At 36.5% G+C, this 21,683-nt stretch overlaps 2 protein-coding genes across 2 annotated transcripts in view; both read left to right on the forward strand.

Moving 5' to 3' along the window:
• Window positions 1-17,513, forward strand: part of LOC117701330 (zinc finger Y-chromosomal protein 2-like) — a 52,262-nt gene extending 34,749 nt beyond the window's left edge. Inside the window, exons 6-10 of the mRNA XM_076706218.1 lie at window positions 7,968-8,114; window positions 8,947-9,087; window positions 12,299-12,409; window positions 13,731-13,961; window positions 14,998-17,513. Of these exons, the coding sequence (XP_076562333.1) occupies window positions 7,968-8,114; window positions 8,947-9,087; window positions 12,299-12,409; window positions 13,731-13,961; window positions 14,998-16,181 (1,814 nt within the window). The 3' untranslated portion in view covers window positions 16,182-17,513. The remainder of the gene's footprint in view (window positions 1-7,967; window positions 8,115-8,946; window positions 9,088-12,298; window positions 12,410-13,730; window positions 13,962-14,997) is intronic.
• Window positions 17,514-19,744: 2,231 nt separating this feature from the next.
• The window catches only part of LOC117701316 (histone demethylase UTY-like), an 8,579-nt gene continuing 6,640 nt past the window's right edge, over window positions 19,745-21,683 (forward strand). The window contains exons 1-2 of the mRNA XM_076706219.1: window positions 19,745-19,920; window positions 21,612-21,683. The exon at window positions 21,612-21,683 is cut by the window's right edge and continues 43 nt beyond it. Coding sequence (XP_076562334.1) covers window positions 19,872-19,920; window positions 21,612-21,683 — 121 coding nt within the window. The 5' untranslated portion in view covers window positions 19,745-19,871. The remainder of the gene's footprint in view (window positions 19,921-21,611) is intronic.

Consider the following 21,683-nt stretch of genomic DNA (forward strand, 5'->3'; position numbering starts at 1 on the left):
GGGTCTTTTTGTTTTGTTCTGTTTCGTTTTTAATAAATCACATTTGTAGGTTTAGGGTGTTACCTTTCCATCTTCTTCATCTTATTTCTCTTTTGTCTTCTGGCATGTGGGCTTTTTAAATATTATAAACTGTATAGCATTTCACAAGTCAATTCATGTGGCTGTCACTTAGAACAAATTTATTATCATATAGTTAAATGTGAGACCATTTACATTTGTATTATTGTTTTCAGCCAAAAATTTTAGCTAATAGTGTGCAATTTTAGGTATTTGTCATTTGTCATGACCAGAAGCAAGCTAGAGAGGAAAGGATTTATTTGGCTTAGAATTCACAACACTTTTTTAATCACTGAAAGAAATCAGGACAGGAACTACTACAAGCCAGGAACCTGGAGGCAGGAGCTGATGCAGAGGCCATAGAGGGATGCTGCTTACTGGCTCGCTCCCCATGGTTGGCTCAGCTTGCTTTCTTATAGGACTCAGGACTACCAGCCCAGGGATGGCTTCACTCACAATGGGTCAGGCCTTCTCATGTCTATCTGTTTTTCTTAAAAGGTTCCCTGTTTTCAGATGATTTCAGTTTTTGTCAAGTTGGCATAAAAGTATCCTGTAGAGTAGTAAAATAAAAATTTTAGTAAGTAGGTAGGTGTGTGAATCTGCTTTCTGGGTTTGCAAGAATGAAAGCAGAGCATTGAGAAATTGATAAGATTTACAAGCTAATAGAATGATTATTATAAAATATATGTGTGTATTTTATTATTGCAGATATTACAAATTTTATCTCAAAATAACATTTATCTTTTAACATTTCTATATTTTTTTACTTGTATGAAAATACATAGGGCATATTATGTTTCTTTTGATAGTTAAAAGTAATTCAATTATAAGCAATTAATAAAGTTTACTTTAAAGGCTTTTTAAAATAAGAAGTTATAACATCTCAGCAAAGTTTCTTTTTGTTTTTTCAGCAAAGTTAAAGATACATAGGCTACAAAGGACTACATATAGAGCTAAGTACTGCAGTACTTATCTACCAAGCACAAGGCCTGGATTCTATTATCAGCACTGCAGTTTGATTTTTGTTCTGTTTTTTAAAGAACTTGATAATTTTTTAAATTATTAGTGTATACATATGGGTGTTTTGCCTCCAGATATGTCTGTATACTGTGTGCTCTGGTGCCCAAGGAGGCCAGAAGTGTGTGGTCAGATTGTCATATTTTATTTCCCATGTAAATACATATATGTGTGTGGACATATAATGTATATATGTGCATATATATGTTATAAAATACATATTATATGTTATATGCAACATATATTTTGTCTCTTGTTAGTGTGTATACCAAGTATACATACATAAAACACACCCAAATATAGTACTTGAGAGTAGATTATAAAACTAGAAACTGAGCTACAAAGAAGAAAAAACAGTGTCTTAAATGGGAAATTAGAGAGAGAATTTTAAAAAGGATGGTGTAATAGATGTTTTGAAAGGAGAAAGATAGCTAGAAAGAAATGGGAGCAGCAGGAGGACAGGAAAGTGAAGGTGTGGAGGGGCTGACAAGATAGCTTAATGTTTAGGAACACTTGTTCCTACAGAGTACATAAGTTCAGTTCTCAGCATTCAGTTGGTAACTCACAACCACCCATAACTTCTGTTCAGGGTTTTCAGTACCCTCTTCTGATCTCTGCAGGTATATATCTACCTGGTACAAATATATACATGCAAGCAAAATACTATACCTATAAAGTGAGTCTTTAAATTTTTTGAAGGAGGTGGAGTATGAAGTAAGGAAAGGAGAAAAAGTACTTATGAAATACCACAATTAAACTCTCTAATGATATTTTTTTTAATTTTTTTATTTTTTTATTAGATATTTTATTTACACTTCAGATGCCATCCCCTTTCCCCATTCCCCCACCCCTTAGAAAACCTCTATCCCATGTCCCCTTTTTCTTTTTGCATTTATACATTGTTTTAAAATAATGTTAATTATAAGCGTTATAAGTTTGGAATTGTTCAATCAGAGGTGTAACCCACTGACCAACCTAGATATAACAACTATCTTTGACTGGTGGAGATACATGAATATCTGCCTCCCTGTCTCCCCCCTCTTTCTCTCTTTCATCACCTAGCTTCTGCTCTCCTTCTTCTCCTCTTCTTACTCCTTTTCTTCCTCTCAGTACTCCTCCTACCTTAGCTCCTCCTACACATCACCCTTCCTGTTAAAAGGAAACTTTTCTCTCAAAATACAATTAGAGCATAATTATGCCAATTTGTACCAGTGAGGTACAAGATAGTCCTAATACCCCGTCCATCCTTTTGTTGACTAACCAGCACCTCTGTCATCTATCCTAACTAAAACATTTAGTTCTGAACCTGGCTTTAGGATGAATGTCAGCTGACGACCATCCACTCAAGTCTTTTCTCTTACTGTAAATAGCTATAAGTTTTCAACCCCATCAGAAATCCAGAATGACTGACTTAACTATAATTGTGGGAAGCACAAAGCATAGCTTCTAAAACTTAGCCAATTTATAGAGACCTCTGAACACCTGAAAAGCCCCTATACTACCGAACGTTGGAGCATCAAATCTTCAGCCTTCTGGCCCAGAATCATCTGACAGACCTTGGTGATGCAGGATTATTAAGGACTGATTACTCTGTCTAGGCAGATATAATCAGTCAACTATTCTGCATGTGTGTCCTTTTCTGGACAGTAATTTGTCTGTAGATAGAGAGAGGCAATTCTTGCCTAGTGGCTGTTACCACACAACTGGAGTAACTCCAAGGATGCTCAATTTCTTCTTAGAATCCACGACAGGAAGCTGTCAGTAGCAGACAGGTCTCTAATCAATATGAACATTAATATATAAATATATGTAGCGTCAGTTCTATGGACTTCTGATGTTTTGAAAACCAACTATCCATGTAAGGTAACCTGGACTGTTGTCTGTTCACTCCTCTCAGCTATTTCTAAATAAAATATGGAAAACACCCTAACAAAAAACTTAAAGCCATGAATTTGCTATAGTCCCTTAACTCGTAGGTTAACCGTCCCAAATCAGTTAAAAAAGTTAAAAAAGGGCTGGGTATAGGCATTCTATTCCTAAATGTGTTATACAGGCACAATGCCCATGAGCGTATCAATATTCATCTCATTTTTATATTAATAAGAGGCTCGTACCAATGAAAACCTTAAATTTGAGGTCAAAGTAAATTTTGTACCATTTAAGAAATTATAACTTCATCTTGATAATAATTATACAGATTTCTACCAATAGGTTATGGCTATGCAATAAGTCCTAGCTAATCCCCCCTGTTCCAACAAAACCACTACTTGTCCCTAGAAAGACAGACCATTATTAACCACATTAGTCCCCAAGCTCAGGGAATAGGGGCGCTGACTCTTCTTTAACTTCTTCAAGCTGATTAAGGGCGTTGAGATTTTAGCAGAGGGGTGGGGGGAAGAGTAAGTTGATAAGCCTCTGATGCTGTGTCTTCACTGAATCTAGATGGAATTCCAGGACATCAGAGGTTTGGGCAGGTCTGCTCAGTATGCTTGCTCGATGAGTAGATACACCAAGGCTGTGTATTCTGCAATATACAATTCTCAGAACAAGTTTTAGTATCAAGAGAAAATAAAATTTCCCACCCCCAGGGGGCTGACATTTTTTTTAAAGATGTTAGTTCTGAAGACTTTTTTTCCCCGCTTGTTAAAATTGGTTGTAGTATTTACGTTTCAGATTTTATCCCCTTAGCCTACTTCCTCCCACCACCCAGAAACCTCCCATCCCATCCCCCTCCTCATGCTTCTATGAGGCAGTGACCACACCTACCCCCCTCACTATCCCCTCCCTGCCCTCACATTCCCCCCACCCCCCACTGTGTGTTCATTTTTTTTTATGGGACCAAGAAACTCCTCTCCCACCTATGTCCAACAAGGCCATCCTCCCCTACATATACCTCTGGAGTCTTGGGTCCCTCCCTATGTGTCCCCAGGCTGGTGGTTTAGACCCTGGGGGGCTCTGGTTGTTTGGTATTGTTGCTTTCCACCTGGGGTCAATAACCCTTTCTGCTCCTTCAGTCCTCTCACTAAGTTCTCCATTGGGAAACCCCTGATCATATCAGTGGTTAATTGTGAACATTGTCCTCTGAGTGTGTTAGTTTTTGGCTGACCTCTAAGGAGACAGCTATATCATGTTCCTCAGATTATGCACTTCCAGCCATCCACAACAGTGTTTAGATTAGGTGGCTGTACATGGGATGAATACCCAGGTGGAATGGTCTCCTGATGGTCCCTCCTTCAGTTTCTGTTCCATGTTTTGTTTCCCTATTTGCTCCCTTGAGCATTTTTGTTTCTCGTTCTAAGTAGAACTGAGGCACCCCTCTTGGTCTTCCTTCTTCATGAGCTTCATGTGGTCTGTGGGTTGAGTCTTCGCTAATCCAAGCTTTTGGGCTAACATCCGTGGAGATATGTTTGTGTAACTATCTTCTTTTGGGGTTTTTGGAAGATTACTTTCTTGCTTTTTCTAGGTTGTAGTTTCCCTCCTTGTGTTGGAGTTTTCCACCAATTATTCTTTGAAGTGCTGGATTTGTGTTGAGATACTGTGTAAATTTGGATTTGTCATGGAATATTTTGGTTTCTCCATCAATAATGATTGACAGTTTTGCTGGGTATAGTAGTCTGGGCTGGCATTTGTGTTCTCTTAGGGTCTGTATGATATCGGTCCAGGATCTTCTGGCTTTTATGGTCTCTGGTGAGAAGTCTGGTGTAATTCTTATAGGTCTGCCTTTATATGTTACTTTGCCTTTTTCCCTTACTGCTTTTAGTATTTTTTCTTTGTTTTGTACATTTGATGTTTTGACTATTATATGTTGGGAAGTATTTCTTTTCTGGTCTAAACTATTTGGAGTTCTGTAGGCTTCTTGTATATTTATGGACATCTCTTTCTTTAGGTTAGGGAAGTTTTCCTCTATAATTTTGTTGAGGATATTTACTGGTCCTTTTAGTTGGGAATCTTCCCCCTCACCTATACCTATTATCCTTAGGTTTGGCCTTCTCATTGTGTCTTGGATTTCTTGTATATTTTGGGTTAGTACCTTTTTGTATTTTGCATTTGCTTTGACAGTTGTGTCAATGTTTTCCATGGTATCTTCTGCACATGAGATTCTCTCTCCATCTCTTGTATTCTGTTGGTGATACTTGTGTGTATGACTCCTGATCTTTTTAGGTTTTCTATCTCCAGGGTATTGTCCCTTTGTGATTTCTTTATTGTTTCTACTTCCATTTTTAGATCCTGCATGGTTCTGTTTAATTCCTTTTCCTGTTTGTTGCATTTTCTTGCAATTCCTTAAGGGATTTTTGTGTTTCCTCTTTAATGGTTTCTATCTGTCTACCAGTGCTCTCCTTAAGTTCTTTGAGAGTGTTATTTATGTCTTTCTTAAAGCCCTCTATCATCATCATGAGAAGTGATTTTAATTCTGATTCCTGCTTTTCTGGTGTGATGGGGTGTTCAGGGCTTGCTCTGATGGGGGAGCTGGGTTCTGATGATGCCATGTAACTTTGGTTTCTGTTGCTTACGTTCTTGCTCTTACCTTTTGCCAACTGTTTAACTCTAGTGCTGCCTGTACTTGCTGTCTCTGACTGAAGCCTGTCTTTCTAGTTATCTAGCTTGTGTCTGATCTCCTAGGGGTCCAGATGTCTCTGTGATCTTTTCCAGCTGCACTGATTACAGTGGTACCTCTAGGATGCCTCAGGATATGGTGACTCCAAGGTAGTAGTCCAGCTAGGTGTCTGCTGTTCTGAGTGCAGTGTCTCCTCTAGAATATCTCAGGATATGTTGTCTGAAGCTCTGAGTTCATTTGTTCTTCTGTGGCTCTGGATTGAGTGGACCTTCCAGTATGTCTCAGGTGGAATCCGGGGTCCACACAACAGCAGACCTGGCAGAGGTCTGATCCAGGCCTCAGATCTGAGAACTAGTTTCTAAGACACTGTCCAAGTTAGAGCACTTGGGATCCCTGCTTCCTCTGGGTTCTTGGAGGTTGGGGACAGAGCTGCCACCCAAGATCTGCTCAGTACTCTGGCCCAGACCGGAAGGTACCAGTGTTCCTGGCCAGGAGTGGGGAGTGACTTCCTGGGTCCTTTTGGTTCCCAGTTACTCCCTGTTTAGGGCGGGCCCTGCTGTCTGCTTACCTAAGATACTGCCTGAGTTCGAGCGCCTGGGATCCCCACTTCCTCTGGGTTCTTGGATGTTGGGGGCAGAGCTGCCACCCAAGATCTGCTCAGTGCTCTGGGCCAGACCGGAAGGAACCAGTGTTCTGGGCCGGGAGTGACTTCCTCTAATGATATTTTAACTAAATTAAAAACATAAAAAATAAAGCAGTTAGTGGTATAATATCCATGATAAAAAGATGGTTTTAGAATTCACTGTAAGCAGTGATACCTAATAAGCAATTAAATTTAATGTCACTTTATTTTTGCCTTTTAATGTTCACTTGTGAAATAACTACATTCATTGATATGAAATGATTCTAATTTGATAAATAAAGCTACAGAACTCTTTTTAGAAGTTCAGAGACTTCAAAATCTTTGTCTCTGTCTATAAACCTTGTAAAATAAGCATTTAAAACTTTACTTTGGTCATACTTGTACTTAAGCAATATTTTCTGTGCTGAACTTAACACATTGTCTGTTGTCACTGCTTGGTACTTTTCTGATAACCATACTTTGATACTTTTTAAAAAGTGTCATTTGTTTATTTATAGTGAGTCAGTTTTAGCCCAGGCTCGTCTCAAACTCATCTTGTAGCAAGGGCTTCTGATTATTACTACTTTTGCCTGCACTGGCTGGTGTTGGCATAACAGTTATAGAAGTCACTAGCAAAATTAATGCAGTGCTAAGGACGAAACCCAAGGATTTGTTCATGTTAGGTAAGCACTCTTCTGAGACACATTTCTAAACTAAAATTTTCATAGAAATACAAGTGATTAAATTGTATTTAAAGATAAATATTAGGTAGAGCCAAGAAAATAGTACTTTAAAGAGTACTGTTGGCTGACTTTACCGTGTTGCTACTTTTATTTATAGATGAGTCAGTGAGAAAATATGCTCTTTCTTTAGTCTTCATAAGTTTTGGAGCTATATAAGAGTTTAGTTGTTCTAAATCATTTTTAGCTTAGTATTTATTACTTCTATACTTATTTGCATGTGGCTACATAGTCTAGTGATGTAGTACCTACCTACTATGTATAAGCCCCTGAGTTAATTATATTCACGTAGAGTACTGAAGAAAAGGAAAAGGTGTTTTGCATCTAATATTTCCAGAAATAACCCAATTTTATTTGTCACATTTGAGGGTTTATTTCTAAGAAGAAACTTATTTTTTAAGATTTACTTTCCTTTATGTATTTTAGTATTTTGCCTGCTTCTACTTTGTCTGTCTGCCTCTGTCTCTGTCTGTCTGTCTGTCTGTCTGTCTGTCTGTCTCGCTCTCGCTCTCGCTCTCGCTCTCGCTCTGTGTGTGTGTGTACATACCAGAGTATGTACATGCCCATGGAAGAAGGCATCCCCTGGAATGAAGATAGTGGTGGTTGTGAGTTGCCTATCTGGGTATTGGGAACCTTGGTCCTGTGCAAGAACAGCAAGTGTTCTTAACCAGATCTCTTGCCCCAGGTAAAACAGGATTTTCTTTGGAAATTTACCCAATAGTGTGTGTATAGGGTGTATATGAGAACAATTACAGGGAAAAGATGACAGAGGAGAAGTCAAATTTTAGAAGTCACTTCTCTCCTGTTATTGGTTCTGAGAATCAAATCAAGGTTTTAGACTCCCGAGCAAATACTTGAATCAAATACTGAGCAATCTAGTCATCCCCTTTTTATCTCTGTTTCAAAAAAAGAAAAAAAAGTGCCATATTTTGTTTTTATATCTACTGTAAAGGTTTATAATACATTTCCTATTTAGTGGGTGATGCTGGCAAAACCGACGAAGGTTCCTCTGAAGTTACCATGAATGCAAAGTCAGAAACTGATCCTTGTAAATTGGATGGAACATCTCCTGAAGGTATCAAGGTATACATTTTTAAAGCTGACTCTGAAGAGGACAATGTAGGTAAGGAAGAAAACTTTTAATTTATAAATAAATATTTATGTTTGTTATAACTATATACTATTTATATATTTCATATAATTTATAAATTTGTATATATTTATATGTATTTTTCTACATTATTGTTGTGATTGTTTCTGTTTTTGTTTTGTTTGTGCAGATGCATGATATTACTTAGATTTTTAAAAGCTATTTAATTTGGAAATTTTGAAAGCGTCTTTGACGATAACTTTAAGACATTTGTAATGTAATTTGCAGATAGTGTAAAAGGTAAACCTAGTAAATTAAATAAGTTCCAAGTTAATTTTCTTTTTTTTTTAATCTTTTTTCTTCCTTTTTTTATTAGATATTTTATTTACACTTCAGATGCCATCCCCTTTCCCCATTCCCCCCCCCCCCCTTAGAAAACCCCTATCCTATGGCCCCTTTTCCTTTTTGCATTTATACATTTTTTAAAGTAATGTTAATCATAGGCTTTATAAGTTTGGAATTGTTCAATCAGAGATGTAACCCACTGACCAACCTAGATATAACAACTATCTTTGACTTGTGGAGATACATGAATATCTGCCTCCCTGTCTCCCCCCTCTTTCTCTCTTTCATCACCTAGCTTCTCCTCTCCTTCTTCTTCTCCTCTTCTTACTCCTTTTCTTCCTCTCAGTACTCCTCCCACCTTAGCTCCTCTTACACATCACCCTTCCTGTTAAAATGAAACTTTTCTCTCAAAATACAATTAGAGCATAATTATGCCAATTTGTACCAGTGAGGTACAAGATAGTCCTAATACCCAGTCCATCCTTTTCCAAGTTAATTTTCATAATTTGTTTTCTTACAGGAGAAACTATAGATGTTGTAGAGAGTGAGATTGACAATGGTAATGAAGCTGAAGTCACTGATCAGTGCAGCAGTATTCATGTTCCCAGAGACAGCACATGTATGCCAGCCAGTGATTCTCAGAAGGAAGAAGAAGATATTAGTAAGTAGATGGCTTACTTTGAATGGAGATAATTTTGTTTCTATAAACTCTAATATTTTTAGGAGCAAGCAGTATAACAGCAGCCCTATATGGAGATTATTATATGCTACCATATAACAAAGGACATGAGTATATTTTTTAAAGGAAAGAATGTGTATTTATTTAACTTTCTGTTTGATTTTTAAAACCTAGTATTAAGTGTATATACATATAATATACATGCACATATATTTATATACCTATACATTATATATACATACATGTATATATACATGTGCATACACACACACACACACACACACACACACACACACACACACACACACACATATATATATATATATATATATATATATATATATATATCTGTTATTTTATTTATTTACATTTTAAATGTTATCCCCCTTCCTGGTTTCCCCTCCACAAACCTACTGTCGCATCCCCCTTTCCTCCTTCCTCCATGAGGGAGCTCCCCCAACTTACCCACTCCCACCTCACCACCCTAGCATTTTCCTGTGCTGGGGCTTCAAATCTCTACAGGACCAAGGACCTCCTCTCCCAGTGATATCAGATAAGGAAATCCTCTGGTATATATGCAGCTGGAGCCATTGGTCCCTCCTTGTGTTAGGGGTTTAGTACCTGGAAGCTCTGGGGGTCTGGTTGGTTGATACTGTTATTCTTCCTGTGGAAAACCCCTTCAGCTTTTTCTGTCCTTCCCCTACCTCCTCCATTGGGGTTCCCTGGCTCAATCCAATGGTTGGCTGTGAACATCTGCATCTGTCTTGGTCAGGCTCTGGCAGAGCCTCTCAGATGACAGTTACATCAGGCTCCCATCAGCAATCACTTCCTGGCATCAGCAATAGTGTCTGGGTTTGGTGACTGCATATGGGATGGATTCCTAGGTAAGACAGTCTCTAGATGGCCTTTCCTTCAGTCTGTGCTCCTCTCTTTGTCCCTATATTTCCTTTAGACAGGCACAATTGTGGATTAATATTTTTGAGATGAGTGGGAGGCCCCATCTCCTCAACCAGGGGTAATGACTATACACTGGATATAGTCTCTATGTGCTTTCTCTCCCCTTTGATGGGTATTTCAGCTAAGATCATCCCCATTGGGTCATTCCTCCCTGGCATCAGGGACTTTCTAGGAGCTACCCCCAGTTCTTCATCCACCACTGCTGCACACCTCTGTTCAATGTTGTGATCTTCTGTACTTATTATCCCCATCTCCCACACCTGATCATCACCCCCCTCTTTACCTCCCCCTTCTCTCTCCCTCCCAGGTATCTACAACCTGTGATTATTTTATTCCCCCTTTATTCAGTCTAAGTAGGACTGAAGTATTCATACTTTGGTCTTCCTTCTTCTTGAGCTTCATAAGGTCTGTGAGTTGTATCTTGGGTATTCTGAGCTTTTGGCTAATATCTGCTTATCAGTGAGTACATACCTACCATGTGTGCTCTTTTGTGATTGGGTTACCTCACTCAGGATATGTTCTAGTTCCATCCATTTGCCTGTGAATTTCATGAAGTCATTGTTTTTAATAGCTGAGTAATACCCATTGTGTAAATGGTACCACATTTTCTATATCCATTCCTCTTTGAAGGACATCTGGATTCTTTTCAGCTTCTATATAAGGCTGCTATGAACATAGTGGAGCACATGTCCTTGTGATAATGGTGGAGCATCTTTTGGATATATACCCAGTAGTGATATAGCTGGGTATTCAGGTAGAACTATTTCCAGTTTTCTGAGGAACCGCCAGACTTGACTTCCAGAGTGGTTGTACTAGCTTTCACTCACACCAACAATGGAAGGGTGTTCCTCTTTCTCTACATCGTTGCCAGCATCTGCTGTCACCTGAGTTTTTGATCTTAGCCACACTGACTGGTGTGGGGTGGAATCTCAGGATCATTTTGATTTGCATTTCCCTGATGACTAAGGACGTTTAACATTTCTTTAGGTGCTTCTTGGTCATTCAAGATACCTCAGTTGATGTTTAGCTCTGTACCCCATTTTTTATAGAGGCATTTGGTTTTCTGGAGTCTAATTTCTTGAGTTCTTTGTATATATTGAATATTAGCCCTCTATCAGATTTAGGGTTGGTAAAGACCTTTTCCAGTCTGTGGGTTGCCATTTTGTCCTATTGACCGTGTCCTTTGCCCAACAGAAGCTTTTCAATGTTATAAGGTCCCATTTGTTAGTTCTTGATCTTCGAGCATGAGCCATTGGTGTTCTGTTGAGGAAAATTTTTCCTGTGCCAATGTGTTTGAAGCTCTTCCCCACTTTTTCTTCTATTAAATTATGTTTTATGTGGAGGTTCTTGATGCACTTGGACTTGAGCTTTGTACAAGGAGATAAGAATGAATCAATTTTCTTTCTTCTACATGCTGACCTCCAGTTGAATCAGCACCATTTGTTGAATATGCTTTTTTCCACTGGATTGTTTAGCTCTTTTGCAAAGATCAAGTGACCATAGGTGTGTGGGTTCATTTCTGGGTCTTCAGTTCTATTCCATCGATCTATCTGCATGTCACTGTACCAACACCATGCTGTCTTTATCACTATTGCTCTGTAGTACAGTTTGAAATTAGGGATGGTGATTCCCCAGGAAGTTCTCTTACAGTTAAGAATAGTTGTCACTATCCTGGGTTTTTGTTATTCCAGGTAAATTTGAGAATTGCTCTTTCTATCTCTGTGAAGAATTGAGTTGGGATTTTAATGGGGATTGCATTGAATCTGTAGGTTGCTTTTGGCCAGATGGCTATTTTTACTATATTAATCCTGCCAGTCCATGAGCATGGGAGATCTTTTCATCTTCTGAGGCCTTCAGTTTCTTTCTTCAGAGACTTGAAGTTCTTGTCATGTTTAAATTGTTGCTTTAAAAAAAATAAAAAAAGAAAGAAACCAAGACATGGTGGTATATACTTGTAAACCTAGCACTTTCAAGGCTGAAATAGGGGAATTTTGAGTGGTAAATTGAATTTCAGAATAGCCTAGGATTATTATGTAAGACTTTTGCTTGAAAATCAAATAAAAATAAATTATTGAAAGTAAAAAGTGGAATGTACTCCTTTTTATTTTTCATAAAATAAAATAATTTTATGGAAGGAAGTTTACTTTTTGCTGAGATTATTATAAACATAGTCATAAAAAGTATCATTTGTGTATAGATGTGGCTAAAATAACAAATGAGTTTTATGTAAAAGCAGGAGATGAAAATGCTGGTGGCCCACCTGCAGGTACTCCTGAGCATGAACAACAGATGGATGACAGTGAAATAAAAGCAGCTTTCCTGCCAATTGCGTGGACAGCAGCTTGTGGTAAGCATAGCTTGAAATTTTAATACTTATTAGTTATTCTTGTTTGAGGTATGGGGTACATGTATGTGAGGATGTGTATGAATGTGAGGATGTGTATGAATGTGAGTGCATGTATGTGCTCATGTATGTAGAGACAGTTGTGTAGCATTAGTCCTGGGGAGATGTTAAGGCATGTCTAGACATTCCAGATACAGAAACAATGACAGAGACCAAAGTATGGATACCACCGAAGTCCAACTTGGAGAGTCCTTGAGTTTATTGAGATTATTTTTAGGAATCTGGGTTCACTTACAGGAACAGAAATGATCCAAAGACAGATAATTGCACTACTAGAACCTATTCCAACATGGCAAATGAAATCTGGAAACCTGGATATTACTGTGTAAGCATTTTGACAAGTTGGAAGACTGTTTTAGGCAATTCAGGTGGTGTTTCTCACTTCCAGGTAGCATTCCTACATTGAACTTCTTCAAGGTCACTTAGCTTGCCTGACAGTTCTTTTCTGCCTTTCCTACTGCTTAATATGTTTAAGGAGAAAGGGATACAGTGTGACTCATCAGTTCCAGGGATTTCCTGAAGCTTTTGTTTTGTGTTACTTCCTGAGCTTCAAGAGCTTCACCTCAGTACAGAAAGTTTTGCCTCTGTTTAAAAGATCCTATGTCTTCACAGACTTCTTTCTAAGATAGTAACTGCTTCACAATGGACGCCAAAGGACAGCCTTTTGTGTTGTTTCTCAGGAGATACAATCTATTTTGATTTTTGAGACAGGGGCTTTTCTTTGGCCTGAAGCTCACTAAGCTAAATCTACCTGTCCCTGCTTTCCCAGTGCCAGGATTACAAAATGTATCTCTGTATTCAGCCTTTTTTAAAAAGCCAAAAACATATTTATCGGTTTCAAACTCAAGTCCTCATGTACACTTTATCAACTAAGACTAAGCTGTCTTTCCAACCTCTTACCCATTTATTAAGAAATGGTTTCTGAGATGGTAAGATCTTACAAATATGTGGGTTTTTTTTAAGTTTAGTAAATTATTGAAAAATAGGGAACTCAGAATATGTAGTTCAAAATTTCTTTTAACTTTTACCTAATTAAAATTACATATATTTTCTACCCAGAATTTGCTTTCTTTTGTATTAGCTTATAACTACAGTTTTGGCAAACTGCCAAAATATCATGTTAGGTAGTTTTCAATTAAATATATTCTTAATTCCATTTTATAAAATAGGTGTTATCAATTGGGTCTTTTCATTGTTTTAGTAGTCAATAAATAATTTCTAATATCTTGTGATATTATATCATGTTTTTGATGTACATTGCTAGATAATGATTCTGATGAAATTGAAGACTATAATGTTACTGCAAGTGCTGTCTTACAACAAGATGAATCTGGTGGCCTTGACAGTGTACCTAAACATAAAACAAAAAAGAAAAAAGATCATAATGTTACTGCAAGTGCTGTCTTGCAACAGGATGAATCTGGTGGCCTTGACAGAGTACCTAAACATAAAACAAAAAAGAAAAAAAGACCTAAATCCAAACAGTACCAAGCAGGTAAGGAAGAAATAATTATAGTGTGTAGAGTATTCTAAAATTATATGAGGAAAGGCTGTTGCATGTTCACATGGGTATAATGATAGGTTTTTTGTTTTTGTTTTTGTTTTTGTTTTTTTTTTTTTGATTTTGGGTTTGGGTTTGTTTTGTTTTGTTGTAACTGTTCAACTCCAGGTAGCTTTTGTGCATTGAATTTGAAAATACTAGTTTGCAATCACTGACAGTCTTGAATAGCTTGCTTTGGTAAAAAAAAAAAAAAAAAAATCAAAAACAAAACAAAACAAAAACCAACCAGGCTCTCTGGTTGTTTTGTTTAAACAAAAAATAAAACCATAAATGTGTTATCCTTTTTTTAATGGAATCTCACGTTTTCGCCAAGACTAACCTCACACTAGTGGCAATCCAACTTCCTCAAAGTGTTGTTATTGTTGCTTAATGTGAAGCTAAAACAATCAGTCTTTTCTTTCTTTGTCCTTGTTTTGAAGACATATTCTTCCTTTGCAGGTCAAGTTGGCAATGAATTTGTGATCCTCCTGCCTCTCTCCCCTCAATACTTGGAATTATAAGCCTTTACTACCACCATACCATTTAAACAAACATATCTTAGAGAGACAGGAGAGCAGACGTGACTCTTTTAACAAGACGTGACTCTTCTCTGAATTGATTTTGAGATGTGTATTTAGGGAGAATATAGCTGTGTGTATTACATTTTTATAAGCACTGTTGAAGAATGTCAAAGGTCACTGAAAGTTCAGGTTATAGTGAACCTAATTAAGTATTTAGCTTTACTTGCAAATTATTTTCTACACGTCTCTAATTTGATGATGCGTCATTAATTTTTTTTTTAAAGTGGAAGGGATGAAATTAATCCAGTCATAGTGGGCCACATTCTTTCCTTATGGTTGAAATATAGGTGTTGAAAATCAGTGACAAGAATATTAAAAACTGATAAAGTTCAGAAAATGTACATTAAACTTAATGAAGAAACAAAAAGGAATGTAGTTTTGATTATTTGCCTTTTTCTTTCCCTTTTCAGCAATAATTGTTGCTCCTGATGAACAAACTTTAATAGTCTATCCTTGCATGTTTTGTGGGAAACAATTTAAAACCAAAAGTTTCTTGAAAAGACACATAAAAAACCACCCTGAATACCTTGCTAAGAAAAAATACCACTGTACTGACTGTGATTACAGTACCAACAAGAAGATGAGCTTACATAATCACATGGAGAGCCACAGGCTAACCATTAAGACAGAAAAGACCGCAGAATGCAATGACTGTGGGAAGCATCTTTCTCATGCTGGGACTTTGTGTACTCACAAAACAATGCATAAAGAAAAAGGAGCCAACAAAACATATAAGTGTAAGTTCTGTGACTACGAAACAGCTGAGCAGACACTATTGAATCACCACCTTTTGGTGGTCCACAGAAAGAAATTTCCTCACATTTGTGTAGAATGTGGCAAAGGTTTCCGTCACCCATCAGAACTCAAAAAGCACATACGAGTTCACACTGGAGAGAAGCCCTATGAATGTCAGTATTGTGAGTACAAGTCTGCTGACTCTTCTAACTTGAAAACACATATAAAAACTAAGCATAATAGAGAGATACCTCTGAAGTGTGGCATCTGTCTCCTGACTTTCTCAGACACCAGAGAGGCTCAGGAACATGCTGTTACACACCAAAAAAACAGAACACATCAGTGTTCACATTGCAGCCATAAAAGTTCAAACTCAAGTGATTTAAAGCGACACATAATTTCAGTTCATACAAAGGACTATCCTCATAAGTGTGACATGTGCAGCAAAGGGTTTCATAGGCCTTCAGAACTCAAGAAGCATGTGGCTACCCACAAAAGTAAAAAAATGCACCAATGTAGACACTGTGAGTTTAAGAGTCCAGATCCATTTCTGCTGAGTCACCATATTCTCTCAGTTCACACAAAGAATGTTCCATTTAAGTGTAAGAGATGTAAAAAGGGATTTCAACAACAGTGTGAGCTTCAAAAGCATATGAAGACCCACAGTGGCCGGAAGGTGTATCAGTGTGAGTACTGTGAATATAGCACCACAGATGCCTCAGGCTTTAAGCGGCACGTTATCTCCATTCATACAAAAGACTATCCTCACCGCTGTGAGTACTGCAAGAAAGGATTCCGGAGACCTTCAGAAAAGAATCAACACATAATGCGGCATCATAAAGAAGTTGGCCTGCCCTAAGTGTATAATGCTAACCTATAGAGATGTTGGCTTTGAAGCAGGAAATTGATTTTTAAAACCAGTCATTCTTGTTCACTTCCAATATTATGAAATTGTTAAGTGAATATAAATATGGAATTGCTCCCATTTGACTTTATGTTTTATTAAATAGCATATTCTGTATATCCTTTAAGACTTACGAAGTGAGAGAAACACATTTTCTTTTAACAATATAATCCCTGATTCTGTGTTGAGATTTTAGTCTTAGAAACCTAACTATCATACCTTACTCATCTTGGTGGTGGTATTTTTCTAAGAAAAAAGTAATATAAGTAACATGAAAAGAAACATTGATAGAAAATACAGGCATCGGAGATACTGCTAACATAAATGAGATCTTTTTCTGATATGTCTCACTATGAAAACAGGGAAATAATTTCCTTGTCTTAGTATTTTCAGATTTTTGACAATGCAACTCATTATTTGAGTATCTGCCACTGCTGATTATAAGGTGCTGCCTGGGTTTGGCTTTGTTTCATTTTTGTTTATTCATCATTTTCTTTTGGCTTGTAGTATTTACTGTTTTCCTCCTATAATACAGCAGAATTTTAGAAAATACATACTTTTTCTTGTTTTGTAAAGTTCTGTAGTTTGTTCTATAAAGCAGTTTTGTTCTATAAACAAGAACTACTGTAGATTAAGTTATGCAGGTTTGTAGAAGTTCATTGTGGCTTGTGGAGTGCTTTATAAGTTTGGAATTGAAATGCAATTTAAATTTTAGGTATATCTGTTTCTTCCTTAAAATAACAAATCTTTGATGAAATTATTTAAATTACAATAACCTGAACAACCCAGAGACATATGTTATCATTTGTATACTTGGTGTTCAGGAAAAACTAAAACTCAGGTGGAGAATTAGAGAGGAAATAAGGAAATATAGTCTTAATGTTCTTAGTAAGATTCACATAGAGAAAGAATGGCAGGGTAACAGCAAACAATAGTAATAAAAAGAAGTTCTTTGCTTTCTGTATACAGCTAAAGGTATGTGATTGTAAACATCTTCTGATTAAAGTGTATGCATTACTACTTGACTTTTTAATAAACACTAACACATAGGGTCATTTTAAATTTTCTTAAATTTCTCTGCTTTTGTGGGAGGCGGTAACTTTGGGAAGTATCAGAAGCAGCCACCAGAGCCCACAGGGAAATGAAAATTGTACTTTTTAATATCAAAATTGACTACTAGATTTTCTTTTCATTATTTTCAGTCTTTTGTATCAATTTTTCAGTTTTTTCTTAATTTTTTTCTTTAAAGTTATCTTAGTATCTTTTAAAATAAAAGATCCCTTTCCTAAAATGGCTTCATGCTTTTGAATAAGTGAATCCAGAAGTCTCATTTTGAAAATATATGCGACTGTATATTGTGGTTCTGGAGTTTGAATTTCTTTGAATCATCATTCAACATGACAACTGAAAGTAATTTTAATGAAATGCTTAGTTTTTAAAAGCACAGTCGCAGGTGTTCATGTAAATGACTATTGATTTATGGTATTTCCGTAGAAGCTTGTAATATTATAATAACTGTGAATGTTTAATAAATTGGAAGAAAATGAGAGAAGAACACAAGTTACAGACTATTCAGATAATGAATCAACATGTGCAGATATGTAAGTAACTGTAGGCATTCATGTAGTTTTCTTGTCTCAAAGTCATGCCTTCACCTTTTTTCCCCCTAGTTCTGGAAGGAGACAGAAAGCACCTTTTAAAACCATAAAGTGTGGAATTAACATTGATCTGTCTGATAACAAAAAGTAAGTCTTCTTCTGTTTCTATTCGATGGAATAACTTGAAGAGGATTGGTATTAGGTCTTCCTTGAAGGTATGAAAGAATTCTGCACTGAAACCATCTGGCCCCGGACATTTTTTGGTGGGAAGATTTTTAATGACTGTGTCTATTTCTTTAGGCGTTATGGGACTGTTTAGGTGGTTTATCTGCTCCTCGTTTAACTTTGGTACCTGGTATCTATCTAGAAATTTGTCCATTTCCTCCAGATTTTCCAATTTTGTTGAGTATAGGCCTTTGTAGTAGGATCTGATAATTTTTTTTTAATTTCCTCTGTTTCTGTTGTTATGTCTCCCTTTTCAGTTCTGATTTTATTAATTTGAATGCTGTCTCTGCGCCCTTTGGTTAGTCTGGCTAAGGGTTTGTCTATCTTGTTGATTTTCTCAAAGAACCAGCTCCTGGTTTTGTTGATATTTTGTATAGTTCTTTTTGTTTCGACTTGGTTGATTTCAGCCCTGAGTTTGATTATTTCCTGCCGTCTACTGCTCTTGGGTATACTAGCTTCCTTTTGTTCTAATGCTTTCAGGTTTGTTGTCAAGTTGTTAATGTATGCTCTTTCCACTTTCTTTTTGTGGGCACTTAGAGCTATGATTTTTCCTCATAGTACTGCTTTCAATGAGTCCCACATGTTTTGATATGATGTGTCCTCATTTTCATTTAAATCTAAAAAGTCTTTAATTTCTTTCTTAATTTCTTCCTTGACCAAGTTATCATTGAGTAGAGCATTGTTCAGTTGCCAAGTGTATGTCGGTTTTCTGATGTTTTTGTCCATGTCAAAGACAAGTCTTAATCCATGGTGGTCTGATAAGGTGCTGGGGATTATTTCAATCTTTTTGTATCTGTTGAGGCCTGTTTTGTGACCAATTATATGGTCTATTTTCGAGAAGGTACCATGAGGTGCTGAGAAGAAGGTGTATTCTTTTGTTTTAGGATGAAATGTTCTATAGATGTCAGTTAAGTCCAATTGGTTCATAACTTCTGTTAGTTTCATTGTGTCTCGATTTAGTTTCTGTTTCCATGATCTGTCCATAGCTGAGAGTAAGAAGAGGAGAAGAAGAAGGAGGAGAGGAGAAGCTAGGTGATGAAAGAGAGATAGAGGGGGGAGACAGGGAAGCAGATGTTCATGTATCTCCACCAGTCAAAGATAGTTGATATATCTAGGTTGGGTAGTGGGTTACACCTCTGATTGAACAATACCAAACTTATAAAGCCTATGATTAACATTTCTTAAAAAAATGTATAAATGCAAAAAGGAAAAGGGGGCATGGGATAGGGGTTTTCTAAGGGGGGGGGAATGGGGAAACGGGATGGTATCTGAAGTGTAAATGAAAGATCTAATAAAAAAAAAAGTAAGTCTTCTAATTCACTACTGTTTGTATGAATGCAAATAAAGAGGATTTCTGTATTGGAATGGTGGGTTTTCCTGTTCCTTTCCATGTCGAGTATTTTGATTTAAAACCTTATCATTTTGAAATTATTTTACAAGTTATTAGTATAGTTTTTTCTTCTTACTGAAGAAGACCAAAAAGTTAAGCTGTCAACATTTAAAAATAGAAAGTAATTTTTTCTTCCCTTTTTTTTTGGCTAGGTTATACATTTTTATTCTTTGAGTAACCATATATATGGGCATTTTTGTCTTTAGAAAAACTCACTACTACTAATGTTTGTGTATTGAATTTTCCTTAGTAACCACAAGTTGTTTTAAGAACAAGTTAATTTTCACTACATTTACAGAAAATTTCACTGTAAACCTGTTTTGTTTTTGCAGATGGAAGTTGCAGTTACATGAGCTGACTAAGCTTCCTGCTTTTGTCCGTGTTGTATCAGCAGGGAATCTTCTTAGTCATGTTGGCTATACTATACTGGGGATGAATTCAGTTCAACTATGTATGAAAGTTCCAGGGAGTAGAATACCAGGTGATTGACAGTGACCAAACATCTTGCTTAGTTGAAAGAAATTAATCACATTTGTAAGAGACAGATCTAATTTTTTACCATTTACCCTTAAGGGTTTTTTTTTTGTTTGTTTCTTTGTTTTTTTTTGTTTTTTGTTTTGTTTGTTTGTTTGTTTTTGGTTTTGGTTTTTGAGTTTTGGTTTTGGGGGTTTTTGGTTTTTGGGATTTTTGGTTTTTGGTTTTTTGGTTTTTGGTTGTTTTTGGTTTTTGGTTGTTTTTGGTTTTGGGTTTTTGGTTGAGATAGGGTTTCTCTGACTAGTCCTGGTTGTCCTGGAACACACTACTGTAGAACAGGCTGGCCTCAAACTCAGAAATCCGCCTGCCTCTGCCTCCCAAGTGCTGGGATTAAAGGCGTGCACCACCTCTGCCCAGCTTACCCTTAATTTTTAAAAACAAATATTTTAGGTTCTTTTTTATGATTGAAATTTCTATAATGATTCTAATAATGAAGCATATAGTTTTTTCCCTAAGTGTTTTAAATTGTTTTTTTTCCCATGCTAAGAACACTGTAATTAGAAAAAATTTTAAATCAGGATGGGGTAGTATAGTCACATTTATTTTTTAAACATTATACACACAGAGTTTTTGTTGTTTTTTTTAATCATGTATTTTTCCTGGATGTATATCTATGCATCACAAGTGTACAATGATCTTGTGTTCCAGAAGTGGGTATCAGGAACTCTGGACAGGGAATTACAACTCCGGACAGATGATTGTAAGCCTCCATGTAGGTATGGGAAAATTAAACCTGGATTCTCTGGAAGTGCATTTAACCTCTGAGCAGTCTCTCAGGTCCATAGCATATTGGATCTTTTAAAATGTCTTTTTGCATAGAGTGATGCTGCTAAATACATAGTTGACTTTATAAGCATGTTCACTGATGATGAACATGAGTTGCTTTTTACTTTATTTTTCCATTTCAGTTTGATAATGCTGTACGTATTTTTGTTGTTCAAAGTTAGATTTGCCTTTGTTTCAAAAGGACCGTGGTTGCACACATTTATTTTCAAATACAGAAAGCTTTCTTTATACTTGTAGTAGGGTTTACAAAGTAGGTTTACAAATACATTTGTTGATATTTTTTGTATGTTCATAAGACAGTAGGTTTTTTAAAAATGAATCATGAAAGTCAAACACTTTACCAACTAATCTTCCTAGCCTTAGATATTTTAACAGTTCTTTTCAAGCTGTCGTGACTGAAGTATAAGTGTTCTGTTTGAGATAGTTTTAAATCTTTTTAATATTTTAATGGTCTTTTTAGAAACTACTTTTAACACCACAAGGTTTCTGTTGCAAGGTAGAGTCAAGTAGCTAACTGATGGTAATAGATTTGGAATCTCATCTTTCCACTGAATATTAAGAGCAATATATTTTCTCCATTTATAAGTCAGTGATTTGCTTCTTGGGTAGACAGGTGATATCATAGACATGTGCTGGTATGCATGTGTGCACAGACACGCGTGTATGCACACACATATACACACACAAACTCCATGAAGATCTAGTTATAAAGCACTTTTACAAGTTTGAAGATTTGACTTTTTAGAAGCCCAAGAACTCATGTAAAAATCCAGCAAGTATGGCAGCTGCCTGTAATCTCAGCACTAAAATTACAGTATGTTTATGACTTTAACCATTTCCTTTTCTTTTCAGGTCACCAAGAAAATAACAACTTCTGTTCTGTTAACATAAATATTGGTCCAGGTGATTGTGAATGGTTTGTTG

Source organism: Arvicanthis niloticus (genome assembly GCF_011762505.2).
Source record: "Arvicanthis niloticus isolate mArvNil1 chromosome Y unlocalized genomic scaffold, mArvNil1.pat.X SUPER_Y_unloc_4, whole genome shotgun sequence".
NCBI lineage: Eukaryota > Metazoa > Chordata > Mammalia > Rodentia > Muridae > Arvicanthis > Arvicanthis niloticus.